Source organism: Marmota flaviventris, chromosome 4 (assembly GCF_047511675.1).
Source record: "Marmota flaviventris isolate mMarFla1 chromosome 4, mMarFla1.hap1, whole genome shotgun sequence".
Classification (NCBI taxonomy): Eukaryota; Metazoa; Chordata; class Mammalia; order Rodentia; family Sciuridae; genus Marmota; species Marmota flaviventris.
The window spans coordinates 5,303,972-5,325,536 of NC_092501.1; the positions used below are offsets into that span (position 1 = coordinate 5,303,972).

The 21,565-nt window shown below is 47.4% G+C and overlaps 2 protein-coding genes across 3 annotated transcripts in view; one reads left to right on the top strand and one right to left on the bottom strand.

Moving 5' to 3' along the window:
• Nucleotides 1-21,565, bottom strand: part of Dock1 (dedicator of cytokinesis 1) — a 450,610-nt gene that overhangs the window by 208,959 nt on the left and 220,086 nt on the right. The gene's annotated exons all lie outside the window — the stretch shown is intronic.
• Nucleotides 1-21,565, top strand: part of Insyn2a (inhibitory synaptic factor 2A) — a 52,725-nt gene that overhangs the window by 1,037 nt on the left and 30,123 nt on the right. The window contains exon 2 of the mRNA XM_027930052.2: nt 16,921-18,088. Coding sequence (XP_027785853.2) covers nt 16,926-18,088 — 1,163 coding nt within the window. The 5' untranslated portion in view covers nt 16,921-16,925. The remainder of the gene's footprint in view (nt 1-16,920; nt 18,089-21,565) is intronic.

The window sequence follows — 21,565 nt, forward strand, 5'->3', positions numbered from 1 at the left end:
CAGGACTCAGTCCATTTCCCTCTCGGGCTGCAGGTCTGGCCTGGGGGGCTGAGCCAGAAGCAGCAGTAAAGCAGTTCAATTTGACCTTGTCTGCCTGGGCACTGAAATTCTTCCGAAGCATCCTGAGGTGAAACTGGCAAGAGTGGGAAGGAACTTTGGGCTAGCCCTGTCTTGGCCAGGGACCAAGTGATCACTTCAGATCTCAGCTCAGGCCAGCAGAGGGTCGAGGTCAGCGGCTTAGAGGTTTTCCCCTGGACAAGGACTTGCTGGGGGATTACCTTTCCATATCCCAGTGGCAGGACTGTCAAGGTTACAACACAGGGGACTTGATTAAAAAATACCACTCATATCACAAGACATGGCCATCCCTGGTCAGTAGTGCACATATGAAAATAGTCTGACCTTATTTAGCTTACACTCAGATTGAGCAGAAAGTAACCACCGTTTCACTCTGCAGAGGCGTAAAGTGAGGTTTCACTTTTCACATTGTGCTATTTATTACATTCATATCCTGTTGAATGTTACTTTTCAAAGTTCATATTTATCTTTGCATTTTTTTTTGCAAGAATGATGAGCAGACACACACGAGCCACTCAAAAGAAGAAATGGAAGTCCTGCCATCTGCATGCTTCACCAGATATTAATAATTTACTCTCCATGTTTACTACTTACATTAGATGGCACTGCTCCTCACGATGGGTTTTATCAGAGGCACATTTTGGGGAAAAAAATTCTAGCACAGCCATCACTAATTGCATGATTTTGCATAAATTAGGTTAGCTACAGAGTTTTGTTTTCTTCTTGACTAAATTCATCATTTCCTTAAAAAAGATGGAATGATTCAGTTTAATTTCTTTAGCTAATGGAAGAGCTCTACTAAAAAACAGGATGCCCTTGAAAAGCAGAATATGCCTTTAAACTTATTACAGTTGCCACGACTTTCTGTTTCATTATTGTGATTAAGACTGAGCTTTTACATCAATCAGTTTCATTATCCTGTTGAGAAACAGAACTACTGGTCAAGAAATAGGATACAAGGCAAAAGCTGGAAAGCTCCATGTTTGCTCAAGGAGCTTTCAAAAGCCCTATAGAAAGCTGGAGACTCCATTACTTGGTTGACTTTGGCGGGGGGGGGGGGGTCCCTCTGTTTTGCCATGATCATTTCCCCGGGGGGGGGGGGTTCCCTCTGTTTTGCCATGATCGTTTCCCCCCACAGCAGAACAGGGATTTTCCTGTCTTTTGTTCCTCTCTCTGTAGGAAGAAATTTAAAATAAATAATAAGTAAATAAATGAAAGATTTGTACGTGAAAGGCATCCCTCTTCAAGGAAGACTCCTACACATGGAAACAAGCAGCAAATAAAAATGAAGCTCAGAAATCAGAGTCAGCCGCAGAGGAGCGCGGCTGGACACACTCATTCTCGTAACTAGACATTTGTATTCTCTTGTTTGCTCCAACCCATAGTTCTTGCATTTGGAGATACGACTGAACTCTCCTGTATGAGAAGCAGATTACTTATGTCGGGGCCAGACTGCTTCTCAGACAATGACGACACAGAGGTGGTCACAGCCACATCACAGGGCAGCAGTTCTGTGGACAGGCATCCACACAGAAGGGAAGTGACCTGCCCACCAGGGATCTTTATTCTCAGACCACGGGCCAACCCCCAGACACCAGAGCACATCAAGGATGCATTCGCCATGTCATTTGGGCAAAGCACAGTAGTCCTGGGAATGGGAGGTCAGAAGGACTCCCCACAGGAAATGAGCTTTGCTACTTGAAACACCCACCATAATTCCACCAAGACCTACATTCCCCCAACCAGAAATTAGCTGACATAATTTATGAAGCAGACCCTTTCTAGTCTCCTGACATATTTAATTTTAATATTTCATAACATTATGGAGTGACTTCAATATTTTAAAGCACAATGTAATATGATTGATGTTACATGGCAACATGTGCATTTCCATGAAGTTCCCATACAAACATTCAGAGAAGTCTTGATCTAAATATAACCTTGATCCAATCTTAACATAAATGTAGTGAAACTTCACAACTTTTAATTCATTTATTTAAAAAAAAAATCTATCTATGTTTTAAGGACAGAATACAGATTTGGAACCAGTGGTAGGGATCCTGAGAGACTTCATAGAAACAAGTCATTTGGATATCTGTGCTAAGCAACAGGCCACACAAGGGGTACTTTGAACCTTTGGACCATGACTTAAAATGTGTCCATTTTTGATCCGAAAGATACTAAGGTATCTCCAGGAACCAAGAACCTTGCCTCTCAGAGTAAGAAACAGTCTAACTTCATCTCTGGGTCCTGAGACAGTCTCTTCCAGAGACCCCTCTACTCTAACACATGAAGACATTCAGTATGAATTTGAGTCAATAGGCACCTCACACTTTTTCAAACCATGAGTGAGGTGAAGGACTATGGTACAAAGACATCATCAAGTTACAATCCAGTATCTAAGTAAAAGAAACATTCTAACCTGGCTTTATGCTGAGTACATATTCCCAACTCTACTGGTACCGAGAGAACTGAGCTCAAATATAGAAAAGCAGATATTAGGGACAAGAAGGAATTATATATCTAAATTACTCTGTAAACCTCATGGCTAATGCCATGTTCTCAGGGATTTGGAAAGAACTCTTTCCAAAGTCATTATTTGTAAATATTGCTTTTATGGAGTACAGTACTGGTAATTCGGTCTGTTGTATGTCCATAGACTTGCTTCTTTACCACATCCGGATGTTAGGAAGTCTGAGAAGAAAAGACCAGAGAGACATCCATTGTTGCACTGTGTATATGCACATCAGTTACAGGATTTCACACAGTAGAGTGGTGAAGAAACTTATTTAAAAAAAAAAAAATCCTAACAGCATGTCAAAATGAGGGCTGAAGTTCATGTTGCAGTCACAATGGAAAATTCCAATTCAATCCTTAATAATCTAGCCTTGGGCATAAAATGAAATGCAGTAAACTATAGCATATGAGGGACATGAGAAGGAGGCTATGGAATGTTGAAAATATTACAAGCAGATTTGCAAATAAACTTTGCTTTCTCTCTACTTCTGAGCTCTAGAGAAAAAGAGAAGCAGGGCAGGCTAGACAGAGGGGCTGACCTCCTGTCAGCTGCTCTGTGCAGGGACCCCATCAGGAACACCCTACCCACGGCAAACCTTAATGACACTCAACAACCTCGGAGCTACTAGGTCATTCCATTGGTGATGTGCTACAGCCTCCTTCTCAAGAAAAAGTCTATATTGGTCACTTGTCCATTTAAAAAAATCTTTTTTCCATGTGTTCTTGGTGGTTAGAGTCCAGGTATCTCATACTTGAATTTTGCTTCACAAAATCTGCTTATTTGTTTAAATAAATGACGTTGGCATCCTTGGGAATGTAGTGAAGCTATAAAATTGGACTCTTAAAATGGGGTAGGCATAGAGAAGGGGGATTGATGTGCAGGGGGCTCTATTTGGAAAGGACTTCACATTTACTGGATTGTACTGAGGCCTGGCAGCAGTGGCCTCGGTGCTTCAAGATTGAAAGAGAGGTTCTCAGGAAGTGCAGGTACACGAGGAGGACAGGAGGTGGCAAACCGCTAAAGAGTCCCAGAGGGAGAGGCAGGAATGGCGGCTGCAAGGAGAGTGTCACCCTGACTGACAGGAGGGTGAAGGTTGACCTGGGCCAGGCACACAGATGTCCTGGGGCTTGAGCCAGCTGTGGTGATCAGAGCAGGAGATTTACAAGGAAGGGTGACAGGTGGCTTTGGGCATGGGTTTTGGCTTTGGAGGGTGGGGGAAATAGGTTGAAACCAATTTGAGGAGAACCAGCAGGACAAAGAGAGGCCTCTGTCCATCGACTGCTTTGAACAGGAACGTACATTATCAGAAGATTGCCAAAGGGACGGGAGGCTGGCTGCAAAGGTGTCACAGATGGGACTGACTGGGGCCCAAGGAGACTGATGGTGTGGGATGAGTATAAGGGGACAGTATGAGAGACAGATCTCGTGGGCAAAGCTTTGTGATGTGACACATGGGTGAAGGGATTAAAGATCCCGAATAAGGCCAGGAAGCGGGTAGGTGACTGTGAAGTCCGGGAGTCAGCAGGGGGAAACACACTGTTGATTGTTACAGATTTTCATATGAGTTTTTGACTGGAAATGGTATCTTAAAAAATAAGTTCCTCATTGTCTCTTATTCCCTAGAACTTCTGTGAGGAATGCTTTCCATTGGGGAAAAATGGGCCAAGGGATTCTCAACACAATGAACTTCTTAAAGGACAAAGCATAACACTATCTAGTAACAGGTGCTTTATAAATATTTAATGAGGCTATTAACAGTAAACCTAGTCAGTGATTTTGCTAGGAATTCAGGGAATCCTGAATGGGAAATAATTGTTCTATTCATTTCAAGTTCTACTTTTTTTTTTTTTCTTTTGTAGTAGGAATAAGCAGGAAGGATCAGGAGGAGGTGGTAATGGAGATGGAGAATCAGGCCTTACATCTGGCCATGCAGTATCTAGAAAAGGAAAAAAGTACCCAAGAACTGGGTTTTCTATCACCAAACAACCACAGGAATTTCTTTTGGTAAAAATTCACGTGGGTAGAAGCTGAGCTTTTAAAAAAAGAATGTCTGAATTTAGTGACTCGGTGTCAGATTAAAAGAAACGAACGAGAGGTGGGAAAATACTATGCCCTGATCAGAGGGGAAGATGCTGGCAGATTGATTGGAAAGGCATTTTTGCTAGAGCTCTACCCAAAACCTGGAGTGTTCACTGGGCCACCTGGAGACACCTGGATACCTGCCTCTCAGCCTTGACCTCCCATCTCAGTTTGACATTGTGACATCAATTCCATTGATCTCCGTGCTAAACCCATCAATTTGCCACTCTTTTTTTTTTCCTACTTCTTTTTAAATCAATACTAGTGTGGTGCATACAGATTTTCCCATTTTCCTTGTTGAAACCACTGGGCACTAATGGCTAATGTCCAGTTAATCGTGGACTTGAAAATCCCATAGCTCCCATCATGGGCTGGATTCGGTGCCAAAAGGAGCTCCTGACTTAGCCCACGTGTGAATGCAGACAGTTTGAAATTAAAGACATATGGAAAAGAATCAGTTTCTGAAGCTGAATTTTCCATTCCATTTCTTGGGCCATTTGAGGGCCCGATGGCAGCCGTCTTCTCAAGGATTCATTGTGTGTGTGTGACGGGAGCTGTCAGCTTGGTGGCTTTGCTGCGGCAGTCACACCCTCCTTGCTTTGGTCCTGCTATTTGTATTTCCTCCACCGAGTGCTGCTTCTCCTATGTCCCTGGCTGCACCCCCACTCCACCAGCCACTTGCCCTGTGTCCTTGGCCAGGAAGCCTGACTGTTCCTGCCTCGGTTTCCCCAGCTGTATCAACATGGTCATTTTTTCCTCCAAGGGTGTGTGCAAAATGAGATGTCGGGAGCACGTGGGCAGTGAAGAAGGGTACCACCCCCAGAGTGGACACCCTGAGTGCTGCCTCTTACTCTCAGCTTTACTCTCCCAAGCTGTGTCACTTGCTCAGGATTCTGGAAGGACCCCAATTCAAAACCAAGCAGCTGGTCTGTCAACTGCAGTTCTTAAGGACTGCAGCCAGCAATGACCAAGCCAAGGAATCAGCCTCCAGTGACAGCATACTCAGTGGATGACCTTGAGCACCCCCTTACCAGTTTATAAAGCCAAAGGAAGACATTCAGGGAAACACTAGTACAGTGATGGTAACCCACCTCCAACCCTGACCTGTGATTGAGAAGGCCTGTCCCACCCACGGAATTCCTGGAAAGGGACAGAAGCTAGACGTTACACATTTTCAACCAGAAACACAACACTAGCACCCTGCAAAGCTGTGGCATGCCCTGTTCATGCTGTAGACCTGCCCAGTGAGTTCACTTGGACTATGCCATCTAGGAATCAGTTCACATGGAGAGAGACCTGAACTTTAAGCTGTAACAGTGACTGGTCACTAGTTTTACTCTTCTGCACTGTGCGTCCACTTGACTGCTGAGGCACAAGTCAGGCCCAATAAGGCCACAGAAAGCACGAACTGCAGCCCCTGCACAGGGTCTGCTGGCATTGGCCACAACACTGGACTCAGCTCCAGATCCACTCTAGAAAAAATATGGAAGGAGCCAGCACTCCTTGCCCACCTAGGACATTCACTGCGTCTTTTGGTCACTATTTCTAGGTACCTTTTATGGGCAGTGTGTTACTTTAAGCTTTGGGAATATGGCAGGAAATAGAAAAAAAAAGGGGGGGGGGTTGTGGAAGAAAAAATGTGTAGACTTGTAATTCTTTCTTATGAATGTGTTATTAAAATTACTTAAGAAGTTTAAAAATATATATATACTGCTACTCATTCTTCATGCCCCAGAAATTCTGACTGACCTGGGTAAGGAGGGAACTAACACTGTTTATTTCTTACCTTTTAATGGATTTGTTCCCTGGCCTCCAAGTGTGGCATTCCAGAGAGCAGGGCTGGGGCAAAGCCCTTAAGACAAATGCCAGTGTCCCTCCTTCCTGTGGAGGACAGCCACCCTCCAGACTTCCCTGTCTCGCAGGCAGGAACTGCTCTCTTTAAACACGTGCACGCTAAGAGACCCCCGGCTTCCACTTCTTCCCTTGGCTTCACGAAGGCCAAAGCACAGAAGGGGCATTGGAGGTTTGGGGAAGATCTATGCTTTCATTTTATAAAAATCCTGTTAGGACTCTGAAGTCTGCAGAGAGTGTTTCACAGATCCTCTTCCTCACAGGCATGTGGACTTCTGTTCAGGAGCCACAGTCTCCCGCTCCGGTTCTCAGGCTCCCTTTCCCATGATCTGTGGGAAGAACAGGGCCTCTGATCGGGAGACGCTGCAGGGGTCTGGGAATGGGAACCTGGACCCTTCCTTCAGTTGACACTGGAGCTCCCTGTGTGCTGGGTGCTTCCTGCCCTCAGATGGCCGCCCTAGCCTTGGGTTTGATGTGCCCCAGGATCAAGTCCAAGTTCCATTCTGGACAGGAGCAGAGAAGGTTGCTGCAACTCCTGTGAAGAGCAGCCAGGAGGCTGATGGCCGTGGTTCAAGGCCATCAAAACTCTACTGGCCGTCCTGGCGGGCACAGCGAGCGGGATGCACCAGTTTGGCTGCACTGGCTCCCGAGTCTCCCCTTCCTCTCCTGACCATGTGTGGCCAGCTCTGGCTGTCTGTCTGTGTGTGTCTCTGGACCCACTTTCCCCTCCCATTCACGTTCTCTGTGTCCCCATTTCGCTATTACTTCCTGTCCACATTAATCTTCATGGACAAGAGTAGCACGGAGTTATATTTCTAGGTATTGATTTCACTTACTGGTTATAATTATACATTTGCTGTTCTCAATTCAAACTATGCAAAACGGAAGTTCTTTCGTTCAAACCTCCGTGCGCCTCTGAAGCCCCTGGACTGCTGGGGTGCGCTGGCCCTGTGCTGCTTCCTTCTCCTGTGAAGGTCAGCGCCTCCTCCTCCACGGCTGCGGCGGAGTGTGGAAAGGTGCCACACTCTAAAATGTTTGCTTATTCCAAGCGATTGAGGTGTTTGAATTAAATTCATAATTTATTTTATCACTGCCACATCCTATTCCCAAGAAGAAAGTCAGATAACATAAGAACAAATCTGCAGATAATGCCTAGCAAGTCACATTTCCCGCAACAAAACCCTGACGTGCTTCGTGACAAAATATGAAACACGTTTCTGGGCCACCTACTCATGTTTGAGAGCTTGTGTGGCATCGATTCTTCTTCTATCAATCAGCACACAAGCAAATTCATACAAAAACCTAACTCCAGATAATTGGGCCAAGATTCAGAAGTTAAAGTCTCTGCATATCAATTCACCTAAAATCTAATGAAACTCTATCATTCTCCTTTCTTCTTCCTCCCCATGCTTCAGAATACAGCATGTTCCTTCTCACCTGGGCATCCAGGCAAGGTAGAAAGGACCCTCGGAGACCACTAATACGGCACACCCACTGGGAGCCTTCTTTTTTTAATTTTTTTTTTTTTTAGTTGTAGTTGGACATGATATCTTTATTTCAGTTATTTATTTTTACGTGGAGCTGAAGACAGAACCCATGGTCTCGCACGTGCGAAGCGAACACTCTACTGCTGAGCCCCAGCCCCACGCCGCCCCGGGAGCCTTCTTGACACAGCCACGCAGATCACACTCTTAAATCAACAAGCAAGGGCTGAAGGATGGCTGGGCACAGGGGAGACAGGTGCTTGCAGGGACCTTGTCCTCACAGCACTCATGTCAGCGTTCAGGAGAGAGAACTGGCAGACAGCAAGGCAAACTGGCATGTTCTTTGGGCCTGCTGCCGAGCGCCTCCCCGGGGAGGCAGCCCTCCCTCCCAGGAGCACCCTCAGCTCCAGTTCCAGGCCTCCAGAGCCCAGTGGCTGATTCCCGCACACATGTGCTTCTCCCCACGGGACCACAGCGGAGCACTGCGTCTCTTTTTCCTCAGGGTACCCAGCAGGGGCTGGCGTCAGCTGAGACACTCAAGTGCTATTCACTGAGGACCTGAAGGAGCAGAAGAGGACTGCAGAAGCCGGCAGAGGCCAGACTACCTCTGAACCATCAGAGAGGCTGTCCACGGGCGCGGAAGTCAGGCACAGTCCTGGAAAGCGAGCCAGCAGAAGAGGGGACACGGCGTGGGGATGAGCATGCCATGTTCTGGAGACCCTGGGAGGGACTGTGTCCCTTCAGCAGATGGAGCATGATTGAGTTGTACTGAGAGGTCTAGAGACACAAGCAGGGAAGAGTAGGAGACGGAAGACCGGCTCTCTTCTTGGAAGTTCTGCCAAATAGGGATCTGCAGAGAGGACAGGTGTGGGGCCCCGAGGCTGGACAGGCAGGACGGCAGATGCAGGGCAGGGGCAGGAGAGGCAAGAAGGTTGGGACCAGGGTGGGAAAAGTATGAAGACAAAGGAAGAAATCAATAGGAGAAGCAACAGGAAAGAAAAAAAAATCAATGGGGTGTGGGTGGTGAGTGGACATGGGGAATTAAACCAGGAACGATTAACCAGTGGTTGGCAGCAGCCATGAGGGCATCCTCAGAATCAAGGTCCCGAAAGACCCCACTCTTACAAGGTAGGGATGTGTCTCGATCCCAGGCCCGTCCTGCCTTTAACCCTGAGCACCTGCTCCAAGCTCAGCAGAGGACGTTGTGCTTCTGGGTTGAGTACTGACCACTCTTGGCTGTTAGGCCATCATACTGTGTGACCATTTCCCAGGAAGGACCACAGCATCCTCTTCTGGCTGCCAGAGACACTACTTGGGTTTTTCCGAGCAAGGGGACAAACCTTTCAAGACGCCAGAGTGGACGCCGCGAAGGAAACATGTGATGGCCTGTTTTCAAAAAATGGCTGATGGTTGTTATGCACAGATGACCCCCAACTGCTGTTGGTCTAGGAAAGAATTAAAGAGCCAGACCTGGAAGAACAGAAGGTGACACCGCGCCGGATGAGGGGTGGAATTCATTTTCAGGAATAAACCATGACAACTCTTTGGTTGTCATTGTCTAAAGTATACAACACCCACACCCTGTTTTGCTTACTTTCTTTCCTCCCCACCACCAACAATGACCTTGTACATTCTGAACATCAAAACTTCATCCTACGTGCACCTACAACTAGGCATGATGGGTCCCTCTGCTCAGAACAGTCCCTGTTTCCACATCTCGAGGAATTTACTGTGCACACCCCCTTGGCCTGCCTAAGTTTTGCCTAGCCTGATGGCGTCTTTCTCCAGGATGATGACCCATTCCTGAGGTCTCCTTCACTGCCCATCAGCTCCAATAGAAGGGGAAAAGGTCTCTCACTTCAGGTGGCTCTGAATTCATGTTCTGTTGTTCAATTCTAGATTAAATCATCCCCGCATCATTTGTAGTCCACGAATCAAGAGGAAACCTCAAGAATTCAAACCAGACAGTCCTTCCACACAGACCACCAACATCAGCTTCCAATATCCTGGTCAGGATTGTGCACATGGTCTCCTGGGGCAGGATGTCTTCTCCTCATTCAGCTATTGGCTTATAAATAGAACCCTATTCCAAGAGTTGCTCATGGCTCTTTCTTCCTCGCTGAGCAGTCTCTGCAGTAAACCCAGAGCTACACAAAGAATTGATCAAACCAAGAAAAATAACAGTGGGCAGGGATCCTTCTGAAGGTAATAGGGAGACACTGGCATGGCCTTGCCAGAAAGAGAGATTGCATCTTGAACTCGGAATGATTTCAACCAACTTGGAAGCAGAAATCCTGCCCTGGGTGTTCCAATATGGTGTCCTAAGGTCAAACTGAGAAGCAGCAGGAAAGCCATCCTTCTTTAACATAAGTCATTTTTAACGCCCCCCCCAAAAAAAAATAGTTCTAATTTTAGTTTCAGCTATATCATGAATCAAAACATGCCATTTAGTAACGATGTATATATGTGTGTATACATACATATAAGCATACATACATACATGAGTGTGTGTGTGTGTGTGTGTGTGTGTGTGGACTCAGCACAGTCAATAGCAAGGCAAAGTGCTCCCCATGTCCACTGCAGGATTGTCTGCCTGTTTTCATGGGGGTGAGAATTCCGTACAGTCTAAAGTGGAGAGGCCACCTCTTTGTGTCCTATCAACTCTTGCTAACTCAAACCTCTTCTGGACCCCAAATGACCATCCAGGGAATGGGGGCAAACAGGACACTTGTGATGGTAATCTAAGTGTACCTCTCAGCTCACTGAGAACTACAGTCCTGTACCCCACCGTCTCGGTGACTGTCAGGCTGATGGGGGAGGCCAGAGGAGATGGAAAATCAGTTCCTTTTACATCCTGATGGGTGATTTGGATGAGTTGTTGGAGTCAGATTTACTGAACTCTTTCTGGACATTATTAGCAAAGCTAACTGCTGCAGATAAGGTTAATTTTTTACATTGATGTAATGTCTCATTTGGAGGAGGCATTTTTTTCCAGTGGATTTTCACCAACATCATAAAATTTTGCTAATTCATTTCCAGTAATTTAGATTCCGTTTGGACAGCGGATGAGCAAAGGTTAACGTCAGTATAAGCTGGAGCTCAAAGAACTAAGTAAATAGTGAGACATAAATGAAGAGGGAAGTCTGCTGCATTGAAGACAGCCATTTTCTGGTCCTTCTAAACCTCCATCCAAATCCAAAGCATCCGTCCTTGGCAGATGGGATCCACTCTCAGGGGCAGGCCAGTGTACCCCTCTGTGGCCATGGGGGTTTTACACAGGTGGCCGACATAATTGATGCTAGGATTTTGCTGGTTAAATGTGTGTTCTTAAATCAGAAACAAGAATGAACCGAGGCAGCACCTACGATGGTTTCTCTTCTGCCTGAAATCCTGCTTTGAGCTCCAGGAATTTCCCTCTTCCCAACTTCAGACTTGATGGTCATCAGTTCTAAAATACCAAGGTTTCACCACGGTACTCCACACATATAGAGAACAGGGCACGGCTTCCATGCGAGTCCTCTGATGGCTGCAGCTCTGCAGCTAGAGCTCCCTCCATGATCAATCTCAGGAAGACACTGAATTCATTCAGTTACCCTTGTTCAGTGCTCTGAATCAGCAACCTCTGAAGAGAGAACAAATGTCTGGAAAAATATCCTTTGAGTGTATTGAAGGAAATTAAACTGGATCATGAATCTCACTAAGGCACAGTCCAGAATCTATAGCAGGTAGTGTTGCCTCAAGGAAAAACAACTCCCACTTCTGAAGAGTCAACTGGTACCTAGAAAACAGGTCTCTGCGTCAGTTCCTTCACAGCACAAGTTCACTGAGCGACAAGACCTTCCACACTGGGAGCTGTGATTTCAAGAGCAGCACAGCCGTTCTCACGACTTGAGACTCTCAGGCATGCCCTCAGCATGTGGACTGAAATGCTGGCCCAGTTAACCTTTAACTCCAACTCTAAGGTGTCTCAATAGTGGGGAAGCCACTTGGAAAACCAATAATTTCCCACAGCTCCTGGTGACACTCATCCGACCACTTGCTAAGCTTTGGGGCTATATCAGAGGCCCTGGGCTTCCTTCTGGCCTGCCTTACCTAGGAGTGGACGGTGTCAGGACACACGCACCACATTCCAGAGCCAGCCTGGAATGCTGTGAGTCCATGCAGACATGGGAAGAACAGACATCATCCCAGGGAGGGCCTCCCTGTGAGCCGACAAAACCCCCCGACTTCTGCAGATTAGAAGTGCAGATGACAGACAGGTCAAGTCCATCCTATTTCTAACTAAAAATCAATTGCAGATCCCTTCCTTTGAGTAATTTCTCTTGAAAACTAACATACCTTCTGCTAAATACTCTCTCAGTCACCTGCACATGTGTATGACACAGGTACACACACATGTGTGCACACACTATTTTAAGATTCCTTTTTTTCCCTTTTCAGGGCTTCCTCAAAACAATGAAAGGTAACCTTTGGAGACTGCCTGCACCCAAATCTAATCATTTCTGGGTTTTTCTCATTTAGACACAAGTGTTCATGCTTGCAGAGACCTACTTAAAGGTGAGCACAGCCTCTGCCAGGCTTTAATTGGCAAACTAAGGCAACCACACTGGGCCTTCCTCTGCACCCCCAGAATTGGAAGACATACACAAATATATATCTTAATATCACCACAATGTTCTGGGTTTTTGTTTTTGTTTTTTTTTTTTCCTGGTAAAATTTGGTAGACTACTTTCTTGTACCTAAACATTATTTCATAAGTGGTTTTCTATGACACTAAATAATCTCTATAATTATCATTTTAATGGCTGCGCAGAGCGAATGTACGCCATAATTTACTTAACTGTTTACCTATTGTTAGGCATTTAGCTGCTTCCATTTTTCACTGCTTTAACTTGGGATGAACATTTTTATATAAGCTATGAATTTAAGCAGCATGCAAAGATGACTCTCCATCACTAATCTAAAAATACAGGGTTTATATATTTACAACTCACATTTGATTATGAAATTTAATGAGAGTAATTAAGACATTTATATTCTAAATAGCTCCTCACTTCCTAGTGCTCCCTGAGCCTGACGGGCTCCACCATGACCGGCCACGTTCACCTCAATATGCATAGTCCAGTGAATTCTGAACCTCGATTTCCTTAGGAAAAATAAACTCCGAATCCTACTGCTATAGAGCCAAGGGATTAACTCCAAGGACCAGAGGGCTCTAGGGGTGACCCTGCCAAGGCAAGCCGTTTTTCCAAGTCCCGCATGGGTTTCATGCTCACTCCAAACTTAAAGGGCAACCCTCCCTCAGTCTGTGCTCTGGGCTAGATGTGTTCCTGGGGTCACCTTGCCTAACCTGAACACAGGTGCATCATGGGAACAGGCCAGGGACACTGCTTGAGGAGCTTCCACTTTTGATGTTGACCACAGGTGACTTCAGGTGACAGATTCCCTGCTTGAGGATAGTGGTTCAGGTGTGTGGGCTTCACACAGACTCTTGCAGCCTGCTATCCGGGCGGTTCCAAGCAGGTTACAAAAGAAAATCTTATGCCTCAGTCTACGGTGTGAGGATGACGCGCCCCACGAGGCTGCCGTGGGGGCACAGTGAGAAAACGCAGAGTGAGGTGTGCCCGGCAGTGCTGGCAGTTCTTGAGGACACAGAAGTACGTGGCCTATGTGCACATGAGCCCGGCAGGGTAACGTGATCTTCTCACCCGCTGACGGGGTGCGTGAAGGAATCGTGAAGGAAGGGTCCCACTGGTCCCCAGGACAGCCTTCTGTGGGGTCACCTTCCTCTTTCAGGACAAAACCACCATGTTAATATAACCTCAATAAGTCTGAGTCCCCAGTACACTGTAAAGAAAGAGCCTGCAAAGACGAGTCCACCTTAGAAATTCCTAAGGTCCAGGATAATTCCATCTGAAAGCTTTAGAAAATGTCATCCAGCCATCAAAAGGAAGCCCTAGCCTATCTGCAGCGAAAATGATCAGCCACACAGGTCCTTAGCTGTCTTCCCAATCGGAGCAATCAGCACCATTCAGTACTACGGCTCCCAACCAACCAAGCTGGCCAAAAGTCCTAAGTATTACCATCGTTTTTACTAATACGGAAATGATGTCTATGCACTTAGCAACTCTGTAAAGCAGAGAAGAGCTTAGAATGTTCTTTTTATTATTATTATTGTTTTGCCACTAGCAATTAATTCCTCTGATTTGTTTTATGAGTTTGATGGTTGGGTCCAACATTCAGAATATCTTTCCAAACCAGCAGAGTGATGTAAGAACATTAGTTCAGTGCAGTTCCCGGCAAATGGTGATGATGAATAGCAGGGAAGGACAAACTTATTCAGACACACATTTTTCAGTAGTGGCAGGGAAAAGGCTGAAAAATTACTAGTAAATTGCTTCTTGTAAAAATGCTCTCTCTTTCAAATTTTCCCTAGTATGAAGGTCTTCTGCAGAATGATGGCACAATCCGTCCTGACACCCCCGGACGACAAAGGCAGTTAAAAGATGAATATGAGATAAGATTGAGGGTTGAGAGTTCATTTTCTTATTTTACCCACCTCCTCCCTCCAAGTTTCCATGCTCCACCCCAAACCACGCTATTCTGTGTGCATCTTTTTAACCTGTAGGAATAAGTGCCTCTAAAAGATATCTATTACCTCCCCGAGCAGGCTTTCCCTGCCCCATCCACCATGCGTAATCTAGGCCTTTGCAGAATGGAACGGGGTTATTGATGGGTCTCTGGACTGTTCCTTTTTCTTCCCCAGCTTTCTACAACTGTCCTGTTGGTGGAGTTTCAAGTTACAGAGGTCTCCTAATATCCCCAGCACCTGGTAAAGCACCAAAGCCTTTTTGCTTTCTCTGCAAGCCTTGCCTTTCGGGACATCGTGGGGGAATGATGGAACGGAGCCTGAGGCATTCAGGGCTGAAATGGCTGGAACAGTGGTCTGGGCTGGGATGGTTTTGCCCCCCAGGCTCATTCGGCAATGCCTAGAGACATTTCTAGCTGTCACACCAGGAGGAAGGTGTGCTGCCTCCAGGGAGTGGGTTGGAGTCAGGGCTGCTGCTGGGAACACTTTGCTCTGTGCTGGAGAGCGCCTCCAACAACAAGCTGCCTGGCCCGCCACGCCAGTCCTAAGCAACTGAGGACCCTAGCCTGAGCTGAATCAGATGCTGCAGAGATTACTTTCTGTTACCTCAAACACGATTAGCAGTTAGTTCGTGGCATAATGTAGGAAGAACTTGATTTTTCTGAGCCCTTCATTCAGTAAGCACTGTTGTTGGTCTGCAAGGTGCCAAGACCATGTTGGTCCAAATGCAGAGGTCAGCTTAACAGAAGACCCTACTGTAGAGAAGGCCAGGAGTGTAACCCACTCCCAGACAGGGGCTGCGAAGTTTCCTCTCTTCTTCCCCTGAACTGGCCTGTGAGGCTGACTAAGGATGTGGGGAGGCGTTGGACCTCTGTTCCCTGGATGCCTGGGTCCATTAGAATTAGTGGAGGTGGGTATGGTGGATCAGAACGTTGTTCCAAGCTGTGCTTCTTCCTTGCTGTGTGATGCAAAATAAGCAATTTAAACTCTCAAAACTCTCGTTTCCTCCTTGAAATGGGAAGGGTGGCATTGACCTTCAGGGACATAGACTTCCATACATAGATGAGTAGAGGTTCTGGCCCACAGGTTCTGGCAGTTGGTGCTACAAGTCTCTGGGCTGGGTCCACAGGCTCCAGGACAGTGCCTGAGGTCTGTCAACACTTGGCCCCAGCCACCAGCATTCTGCACAGGACCCTCTCCTGGGCCCTCATGGCTTCACTGTACGCTTCTCAAAACAGTGGAAAAGTAAAACCTAGGCCCCAAACAACACAGTGAACTGTATTTTCTTGCTTTAAGTTCAGCCTTCAGGAAACTTATTCCACGTACAATAAGCAGCTGTAGATCTGCCTAATAAAGTGAGGGCATTTCACCCACTGGTGTTCCCCAAGAGGACTCATCGGCCACCTGCATCTTTTTAGCTGCATTTAATAATTCAGCCCAGGATGAATTTGCATGATTAACATAAAGCCTCGTGATTTTATTTTCTTTCAGGATTTAAGGACTAAACAACTACCATTGTTTTCATTTTCAGAGGCTGTGATCAAAACACAAAACTTGATTCTAGAATGAATAATTTCTTTTTTTTTTTAAGTATTTTTAAATACCACTCTCCATGGAATCAAAGAAAAGAGTTGCTACTGCTCTCTTTTGTCAAAGCCGGGAAACCTAAACGCCTTTTATGTGTTAACCCATGAGAAACAAGCCTTCCCTCCACAGTGTGTCCTTGATGGCACTGCCAGGCAGGTGTATGGCCAGCCCCCAAAGGGACCCACCACAGCCAACTAGATCTATTAATTTCAGTTCTTCGCCGCAGGCCCTCCTCACGTATCTGCTTGGGACCTGGAATCCCAGGAAGCCCTTAAACAGCAGTTCTTTTCGATTCCAGTAATAGATTAATCACATCATCCTCCAAAAAAAAAAAAAAAAGGAGTAAAAGCCCAGTAAGTTGTGTTTGTGAGCCATCTGCCTACAAGTGGAGACACATGTGAAGGAGAATGTGCAAGGCAGGCGAGGCAGCATCCTGGGTCCCTGATGAAGGTAGTACAACAGGTTGGTCTAACAGGGAAACATGCATTACTATCAAAAGAAAGCCCAGTGTATCCCACGTGGAAAAGCAAGCAGGCTTTAACATCTGAGAAGCAGCTCTTGCTGTGCCTGCCAGGAACTCCCCGCTGGATTTTTCTTAACAGAAAGGCTGACCTCACCTGTTTAAAAATAATTAGGGAGCCAGCAGTTGTAATTTTGGCTACAAGTCCGTACTGCCGGTGTTTGCCTGTGTATTTCTGATCCAGTGACACCTCTGTTGCTGTCTCTGAATGCAGGAACCATGGTCAGTAAGGAATCCGGCAAATGCCAACTCACAACGCCCGAGAGCGAAGTGGAGCCGGCTGCCTGCCTGGCCCTGGAGATGAAATACGCCCTGGATCCCAACCGGCAGATTAAAAAACGGAACAAAGCCCTGCAGGTGCGCTTTAAGGATATCTGCGAGGCCCAGAGTGAGCAGAGGGACACGCAGCTCTCCTCCTCCGGACAGCCAGGAGAGAAGAGGGAGGCCAAGCCCGTGTCCTGCAGAGCAGCTTATCGCAAATACATGACAGTGCCCGCACGCCGCTCCATCCCCAACGTCACCAAGAGCACAGGCGTGCAGACCTCGCCGGACCTGCGAAAGTGTTACCAGACATTCCCTCTGGACCGCAAGAAAGGGAGCCTCAAAAGCCTCCCAGCTGCAGATCCCTTCAAAAGCCAAAACAATGGGTTTCTAGCAGACACCAAGGAGAAGAGTGAGGCGGGCCCCATGGAAGAGTCCCGTCCATGCATGGCGGGGCGCGTTCACAAGACCACAGCCTTGGTTTTCCATTCGCATGAGCACGTGAATGCTCTGGATCAGCCTCCAGGGGTCAACTGCGCAGAGCCCTGCAGAGACCCCGGAGTGCTCAGCCATCCAGAGTGTCCTCTGCAGAACTCCTCACGGCCTCCCCCCCAAGAGCCTGCTCACCAGCTGCAGGGGCGAGCAAAGCCTGATGGGGGGACCCCAGACTCTGAGGAGCCCGCTCTGCCCGCCCATGGGAGGGTGTTTAAAACGGAGGTCGCCACCATGTACGCACCTGCCATCAGTGCCAGGGCCCCTGAGCCTGGCTTGTCAAACTCTGCTGCCGCCAGCCAGTGGTCCCTCTGCCCTGCAGATGAGGAGCAGAGGAGAGCCACACATCTCAATGGGCTGCAGGCGCCCCCGGGCTCTGCTCTGGCCTGCTCGCCCCCAGTGCAGTGCCTGTCCCCCGAATGTAGCGAACAGCCCCTAGAGACCCAGCCCAGTCCCACAGCTGTGGCGGCGGGTGAAGAATGCCAACAAATCGTGCCTCACACGGAGGTGGTGGACCTCAAGGCACAGCTTCAGATGATGGAGAACTTGATCAGCTCCAGCCAGGAGACCATCAAAGTGCTCTTGGGGGTCATTCAGGAGCTGGAGAAAGGAGAGGCCCATCGGGAAGGGTATGTATGCCCACCATGTCTAATGTCCTCTTGCAGGCCCACCACCCCGTCCATCTGTAGCCCACAAAACCCAAGTCCTTAAGGAGACCAAGGCCAGCATTTCTGTGAATGGGCTGTAGTCTAATGCCCCATGCTATAAGGGGTTACACACACTGTGTTAAAGGGACAGGACTGGTGGCACAGTCCCCTTCAGGGAATATACTCACTATCTGGGCTTGAATTCAATCTGAACCTATATTTTGAATGAACTGATGCATCTTTCCTTTTAATCTACTAGGACTAAAAGTTTATGATCTTAATAATGCGTAACACATATGCCAGTCTATACTATCTGAGTAAGAACCTATTTGCGTCTGAGGAACTATATTATGAAAGAGAAAACAAGTTCAGATGGTATTGGGAAAAGTAAAGTCTGACTTATAAGCTTATAATAAATAATTGGGTTGACACTGATATTCAGGACTATACACTGTTTTATTTAACAGACAATATGCTTTTCTTTCTTTTTCTGGAGCACACACAGAAATAGTGCCCCCTCCTTCAACAGGATATGATTAGGAGACAGATGCCCATTCCCATGGGTGCCCTGTGTGTCCAGTTGGGCTGCAGAAAGAAGAGTACCAAGTTCACGGCCAACACTGTCTAGCTCCTCTAAGAGCCTGCTGGACGTGATGGTCTTTTGAAGTTGAAATTGTGCAGCAGCATCTTTAATGACAAATTATCTAAAGAAAGACCCAGTTGTGAGGTCCTCGGTTAGGAACCCACCAGTAAGCCAGGCATGGTGTTAGGTTGACACACTGGGTCAGTGGCCTCAGGTTCCAGGCTGCTCCTCACCAGCCTTTGGACTGCCATGCCTGCTCCTTCCCTGTGCCCTCGACCATGCCTCGCCTTGCTCCAGTCAGTGTTCTGGAGGCTGGAACTGAGGATGAGCTCGGCTGATGTGATCTGCACCCTTCCCACTGTGGGCTACAGGAGCTGGCAGCCAGCACGGAGAAGGTCAGCCAGGCAGTGCATTACCAGGGCAGCCTGCCACCCGGGCACCAGCTCCTCAACAGGATTGCAAGCAGAGGAGAAGAAACAGCCTCTGAATTCCAAGGCAGGAGCTGAGGATGCAGGGTCACTCCAGTGGCGAGGGACCTGGTGCAGGTCTTGTCTTGGCTTCTGGCTGCTCCAGCTGAGAGCAGGGGCCTATCCACAAAACGAGGGAATGCTTCATGCCATCCCCTCTGATTTACACAGGGAAATTGCAGTTGTTGCTATTAAACAATAAGAAGCGCCAGCCAAATGTAATCTAACAGGAGATTAGGATAATCTAGCACGATGGGATTTTCAGAAAGCCTTTGTTAATCTTGAGTTCGTGTCACCATTTCCATCCCACTTCAGTCATCTAGACTTGAGTCTGTACATATCATAAAACAACACAGGGGAGGCGGAATGTGACAGCAGGGTCCACTGATCAATAGACCCCATTCCCTTGGGAAAAACTACAAGCATAGACAGTGACTCCCAACCTGACTCTGAAGTGACTGGCAGTAACTTGAGCTAGACAGCAAATCAGAAGGAAGCCAACATAGCCAGGGGGGAAATAATCCACCAAACGGCATAAAACCAAACATGTCCGCTGCTGTGCATGCTCACGGGATGTGTGCCAGGGAACCATGATGGCTGCACACCCACAAACACCCTCTCAAAGAGAAACCAGGCTGTATTTTAGGCTCTTCCTGATGCTATTAGGATACTATGACCATTGTATTCAACAGCATCCTCCGGCTTCTCTGAGACTCTTTCTGCCCAGTGAGATGGTTTGGTTGAGTAAGACACATGCAGGTGGGATTCTGGCTCCACTGACTTGGCCTGGGCTCTACCTCCCTGTGCCTCTTCTCCTCGCCTGTAATTGGAGAGGCTGATTGCCAGTCCCTTGGTGGGGAGAGGATGTATGGGTGACCTTCTCAGGGGATCCTCCCAGTGGCAGATGTCCTTGGATGGGTGGGTGTCCGCCAGTGCGTGACAGCTGGTCTTGTTGGCCAGTGATGTCAAAGACAATCATTTAGAGGCCTGCATTTGAATCCAGCATGATGAGTGCACATCCCCCATACTGGGCACACACCTCCAACCCAGGTGCCATCAGTCACATGTTGCTAATGAAACTCAAAGTCACATTAATTAATCAGTCACAATTGAAAATTCAGTTCCTCGCTCACACAGGCCACACTGAAAATGCTTACCAGGGAAATGCACAAGATGGTGCAGAGGGAGAACATGTCCCTCAACAAGAGAAGCCTTCACTCCAAACCATGGCACAGTGATGCCTGGCTGCAGGCCACCTGAGGACCTGGGCACCTTAAGTCACTTAAAAATCAATCCCAGTCCAGCTGCTGCCCCACCAGACACACTCACAGCAGAGGGCAGGTTCACACTGGTGGTCCCTACATCTGCTCTGATACCCCCACTCCCACCTCCCTCAGAGCCCTCTGGATGCAGAGGACAGTGAATCAAGTGCCAAGCCCACCATCATGATGCCCTTCCTACCCAATGCCCAATGTGGCTATAACTCAGGCGTCCACCCCTCTTTTCCACATCAGAATACTGGAGAAAGCAGCAGCTTCTGAGGAGACAGAGACAGACAAGCTCTTTCTTCACCCCCTCCTGGGCTAGGGTCACGCAGAATCCTGGGCACTGCTCTGGGGAAGGGGAGCATCTGCCATTTTTCTGATGCAGCCACAGCCCTTTCCAGCAGATCCCAAATCTTGAAAGATCACCACCCTGCTCCTCGGAGCACCTAACCAATCCCTGGAGGGTAGCCCTGGAGGTCACTTGAGAAGGTGGAATTCACTCACTTTATGCACTTGATTAAGGCTGGGAAATAGATGCCTGAGTTGCCTCTCAAGATAAAAACCAGGAAAATGCAGTAACTTTTATGTAGATTCTTATATAGTCATTTGGCAATATGAAAAGGATTGAATGACTGAGTTAAAATACCTACAATTTTCCTTGGAAAACATTCTAAGACCTAAAGTCATTAACTGTGGAGAATCCTAGAAGCTGGGTGGAGTCAATGGCTCTGCATGTCCGCCACCCCCAATGAAACCCAATAAAGAACAACCCTGGTTGAGGCCAGGCACCTTGGTTTGTCCCCAGGGTTTATTTAGGGACAAACCTTGTCCCCAAATTTCCACAGCATGCTCCAGGCTTGCCCTGGGCCCTGGGGAGCCCTAGACTGCTCTTGTGCACAGTGTTGGGACAGCTGGGGAACCCAAAGCTCTCTGGATCTGGCCAGTGGCCCTCAGCCACTTAGGTTTCTTGGAACACAGCTAATGTGTAATCTTTTTTGTAGGACTTCTTGTCACTACTGAGTTCATCAGGCGAGCTCTTCCCAGTAGTTCTTACTCTGGAGGAATTTCTGTGCCACCAGCCATGACCAATTTCAGTAGCTTCCAAATAATTTTTCATAAGAGACTCTTTGCTTAATCTCATTTG